Source organism: Corvus brachyrhynchos, unplaced genomic scaffold (genome assembly GCF_000691975.1).
Source record: "Corvus brachyrhynchos isolate BGI_N302 unplaced genomic scaffold, ASM69197v1 scaffold305, whole genome shotgun sequence".
NCBI classification, from domain to species: Eukaryota; Metazoa; Chordata; class Aves; order Passeriformes; family Corvidae; genus Corvus; species Corvus brachyrhynchos.
This window is the reverse complement of record NW_008239284.1, coordinates 1,637,260-1,642,212: the sequence shown is the minus strand read 5'-3', so window position 1 is coordinate 1,642,212 and position 4,953 is coordinate 1,637,260. Positions and strand designations below refer to the sequence as shown.

At 56.2% G+C, this 4,953-nt stretch overlaps 1 protein-coding gene across 1 annotated transcript in view; it reads left to right on the top strand.

The window, feature by feature from the left end:
- Positions 1 to 4,953, top strand: part of WHRN (whirlin) — a 33,038-nt gene that overhangs the window by 22,620 nt on the left and 5,465 nt on the right. The window contains exon 8 of the mRNA XM_017740289.1: positions 1,194 to 1,226. Coding sequence (XP_017595778.1) covers positions 1,194 to 1,226 — 33 coding nt within the window. The remainder of the gene's footprint in view (positions 1 to 1,193; positions 1,227 to 4,953) is intronic.

Below are 4,953 nucleotides of genomic sequence, written 5' to 3'. Positions count from 1 at the left end.
AGCAGCAGCAGCAGCAGCACTCCCACGTCTCTGCCAGGCCCCTGTCTCACGCACCATTTAATTAAGTTACTGTAATCACCTCAGACTGTGCAGGCACTCAGCCCCCAAATTAATTTCCTCGCCATAAAATGCCTTTCATCATAAATGCATTAGTAACCTTGGAAATTAAACCCTTCGTGGAAAGGAGGAGGAACAATGGGCTCTGTGCTGGTTCCTCAGCAAGGAAAGCAGCCCGCGGTGCTGGGATGGGGCTGGGGAGGGTCCACCCTGAGGAGGGGGCTTTCCTGGGCCTCTGCCTGCCTGTGAGAGGCCTCAGAGCATGTCAGAGCATCAGAGCTGTGCTTTTGTCCTGTTAAATCCACAAGTACCCATAGCAGAGCCACCTGCTCTGGTCAGGAGGGATTTCGGTGAGATCCTTTCTGGATCCACATAAACAAAGTGAGTTTGGCTCTGCTCTCCAAGGAGCTGCTGGGAAAATTCTTCTGAGGGCTGGCACAGGTCTGCCAGGACTGTGTGCTGAGTGTGACACCCTGCTCTCAGGCTGTGCCCGTGCCCGGGGCTGGTGCCACGTGCTCCCAGGTGTGCTTCCTGCTGCTCGGCATGTGCCAGGCATGGCTGCTGGGTCTGATGTGTGAGCAATGGCCTGACCCCACCTGGCACATGAGCCCAGAGCTCGGGGAGAGACACCAGGGTGCTGCTGCGGCACAGAGAAGGGAGTGGGCACTGCTTTAAAAGTTTCCTTCAAGAGCAGTGTCCCTCAGTGCCACTGCAGGGCATCCCTGGCTGTGTGGCACCTCTTCCCATGGGTGTGAGAACACACCCTGCTCCAGGCGCTGCCCGGTGATGGGAATGCTGGTGCTGCAGATGGTTGTGCCCACTCGTGCTGAAACAGCTGCCAAGCACCAGCTCACGGTGGATGGGTGCTTGGATAGCAGGAGAGATGCAGGGCAGGGCTCCCAAACTGCTCTCTCTGCCCTCAGCCCCTGCTGCTGTTCCCCTCCCCAGCACCCCTCTGAGGAGGGGCTCACTCCAGCCTTCCCACCCAGCCCTGGATGCCGCTGGGTGTGGATTCTGCAGGGAGGCTTTTGGGGTCGGGATTTGCTCAGCTCACTCGTTTGTTCTGCGCCTTCCCTGACGTTACATTTTCGCTTTTTTGCTTGTTTTCCTCTGCCCTCCCCCTGGCACATCCCCAGGAGCGGCTCCTGTGGCTCATAGACCTGATGGAGGTAGGGGCTGCAGGGGCTGGGTCAGTGTGTGTGTGTGGGCAGGGGGAGGGCCGGGCTGGCCAGGGAGGGCTGCGGCTCCTGCACGTGCACGGCCACCTCTTGCCACCCATCTCTGCTTTCCTCCCGTGGCTCTGCTGAGGAGAGCTCCTTCCCCCAGTCCTTGGCGCTGCAGTGCACACAAGGCTCAGCTTGAACCAGACCCAGCTGCTACCTGAGGGCCACGGACACCTCGGGGATGGGGTTTTGGAGCCTGTCAGAGCCCAGCCTGCCCTCCCTGCCCTGCCTGCTGCTGGGCTGTGTGGGCACCCTGGCTAAATACCAGTAGAAAAATCATAGAACACAGAATGGTTTGGGTTGAAAGGACCTTTAAAGTCCATCTAATTCAACGCCGCTGCAGTGAGCAGGGACATCTTCCACTATCCCAGGTTGCTCCAGCCTGGCCTTGGATGTTCCCAGGGATGGGGTAGCCACAGCTTCTCTGGGCACCCTGTGCCAGGGCCTTACCTCCCTGTGAAAAAAACATTTCACATCTATCTAATCTAATCTAATCTAATCTAATCTAACCTGCCCCTATTTTAGTTTAAAACTATTCCCCTTCGTGTTATCACAACAAGCCCTGTTAAAAAATCTGTCCCCATCTTTCTTAGAGCCCTCTTTCAAGTAGTGAAATGCCACACAAGGTGTCTGCAGAGCCTCCTCTTCTCCAGGCTGAGCAGCCCCAGCTCTCTCAGCTGGCTGCTCACATCCCAGCACACCTCAGGATGGGGCAGAATTTTCCTTGTGGGCTGTGAGTGTGCAGAGATCCGTGGGCAGTTCAGTGCACTCGCAGTGCGTGCGAGAAATCCTCGCGTGGGCTGCAGCAGGGACGTGGCAGAGCCCCAGGAACCCCAGTGCCCATCAGGGCTGGGGGGAGCTGCAGGCTCCAGGGTGTGCAGCTCATTCCCTGCTCCTCGGCCGGGAGGAAATCACAGGGTCAGCGGCAGCACAGAGAGCAAAGGGTGGAGCTGAGAGCTGGGAGAGAGGAGCTGCAGCTGTGAGCTGTGGGAATTCCCTGTGGGAATGGCGCTTATCCAGCTGTAGCATTCCCAGGTGGAGTTTATCCCAGGCACCCCAAACCGTGGGACACTGATCTTTTTGGCTTTGTGACACCAGGCCAGGCCACCTGTCCCGTGGGTTGGCAGGTGAACTTCCACCAAAAATCAGCAGGGTGAGGCTGGGCAGGCCCTGCTGCGGGATAAGGGATTCCATTAAGGAATGCTTGAAGGATTCTTGGGAATGAGACAATGCTGTGGTTGACAGTGCCAGCCACGGATGCTCAGCCACTGTCTTGAGTGTCACCAGCACCTCCTGGAAATCCTGGGACTCGAGATGAGTCCTGCAGGGCAGAGATTGGCTGCAGACTGCAATAAGCAGGTGCAGCATGTCTGACCAGAGCAGTGGGAAATCCTGGTTTTTCCTGGCATTCCCTTTGTCCCTGCCTCCAGCCCAGCCCTCAGTGTTGGGATGAAGGAATTGATATCCCTGTAGGTTTTGTTTTTCCTCTCCACCACCTCCTGGCAAAGCTGCTGCCATCCAGAGGTGTCTTCTCCTCCCAGGGCTCGTTCCAGAGGTGCTGGCTTACCCCATCTCCCTGGGATATCCCACCTGGAGGGTTCCCACGTGCTGGGAATGATCCTCTCAGAGGATGAGGATGGAGACAGTGAAACCATTGCATGGGGGTCATTGTGCACCCTCAGAGCCCCTAAAATCTGGACCAAGGGCTTGGGGCTCCTCCATCCATGTGGCTGCATTCTGGAGTGGGAGATGGAAGGGAAGAGAGGAGGAAAGCCAGGCTTATTCCCAGGCTGGTGCAGTTGTTTAAAATTGAAACCCCGCAGGACTCAGGCTGAGTAGCTCAGCAAAGCTCTCGTTAGCAGTAACTGGAAATTAGGGGACTGATTTGGAGCTGAGAGGTTAATTAAAGGTTGGGCTTCGTTCCCTGGGGAGGTGTCAGTTTCTCCACCCTTTAATCTGCAAGTGAAAACTGTCTGCCTGTCTGAAAGATGCTCTGCAGCTCCCTCACTCCTGCTGGGGACTCTTTGTAGGATAAGAAGGACAAACATTTCCCAGCTGCTCTGAGAAGGGGCTGGAACGGCCTCACCTGGCCCCAGTTTCTGTGGAGAACTGGAAAATAGATGGGGTAGAGGAGCAGCAGGGAGCAGTTTCCTCAATCGAGACTCATTTTTCAGGGCAGTGGCTTCCATGAATCTTTCCAGGGAAATCCAGGAAGGCACAGCCTGGAAATAGCCAATTCCTGAAAGCAAATGTGCTTAAAAGCCATCGTGTTTTATGGCCCAGAGCAATCACTGCTTAATTGCTTCTGCCCCCGAAGAACTGAGCCTGGGGAAAGGCAAATCTCCTGCTCACACCCTGCAGCAGCCAGAGCTGCCCTGAGGAGGAGCAGCAGCATCAGTGTCCCTGGCAGTGGCACTGTGGGCACAGGGACAGCTGCTGTGCCCACCCAGCATCTGCAGAGGAGCCACAGCTCAGGGCAGACTGGTCCTTGCTGCCAGGCCAGAGCTGGGGGACGTGGCCTGTGATGGGCACAGGGTTGGGGGACATGGCCCTGGGAGGTTTTAGGGGGACATCGGGCAGATTCTTCCCTTTTTAGTAGTGACACAACTGTGACAGTTTGGCTGCTCCCAGTCCTATTCCCCAGAGCAGCTGTGGCTGCCCCTGGATCCTTGGAAGTGTCCAAGGCCAAGTGGGACAGGGCTTGGAGCAGCCTGGGACAGTGGAAGGTGTCCCTGCCCATGGCAGGGTGTTGGAATTAGATGATCTTTAAAATCCTTTTCCAACCCAAATCCTTCTGTGCTTCCCGTTTAAAAGCCACCTGCCCTTATGTTGGAATAATTGAGGATGAAGCCACCCTTTGCCCGAGGAAGGAAAGTTTCCCAAGCGAAGCCTTTACCTGTCACTCCCTGAACAAGCTGTTTCTTTGTGTTCCCATTCTCCAGGGCTCCTTCAGAAGCCACGGAGATAAAAGCACTTTGCATCAATGTTTTTGCTGTTCCTCTAATGGTCTTAATTGTCTCCCATGTCTATTTTGGGAGGCGAACATCTCACAGGCACAGCAGCAGCCTCCAGCAGCTGGGGGGGATGCAGATGCAGCGGCGTTTCAGCTAATCAGCTGTTTACCCTGCAATAAACAGCAGGCACTCACACACAAACCGTGCCCTGCCCCATCCACACAGCCCTGCGAGCGTGACAGGAGCCGAGTTCAGCCTTTCTGAGCAGCAGCAGCCTCTCTGCAGAGCAGGAGTTGCTGCGGGAGGGGGGCCTGAGGCTGAGTTTGCCCTGGCAGGGGGAGCTGGGGATGTCCCCCCGGCAGAGGATTCCCTCAGCAGGGCCAGGCACAGCTCTGCTGTGCCCCGCACTCTGCCGCCCTGACTTAGCCAGGTGCTTGTTTGCTCTCCTTGGCTGCATCCATGGCCTCTCCCTGGGCCCAGCCCTGCTGACAGATTCCCACAGCCCTTCCGGATTGCTGGAGCTGTGAGATCCTCAGAACGGTGGTGTGGCATTTCCTGGTGACGTTTTTGACTCATAAAGCAGTGGCAGTGGCTTCTCTGTGTCTCAGACCCACTGCTTTGGATGCAGGGAAGGGTTTTAAATTTCTGTTTTCCTTCCTCGGGGAAAAAAATCCAGGTATTGAACCTGCAGCCCTCAGGTTCCTGCCTTGCTTCACAAT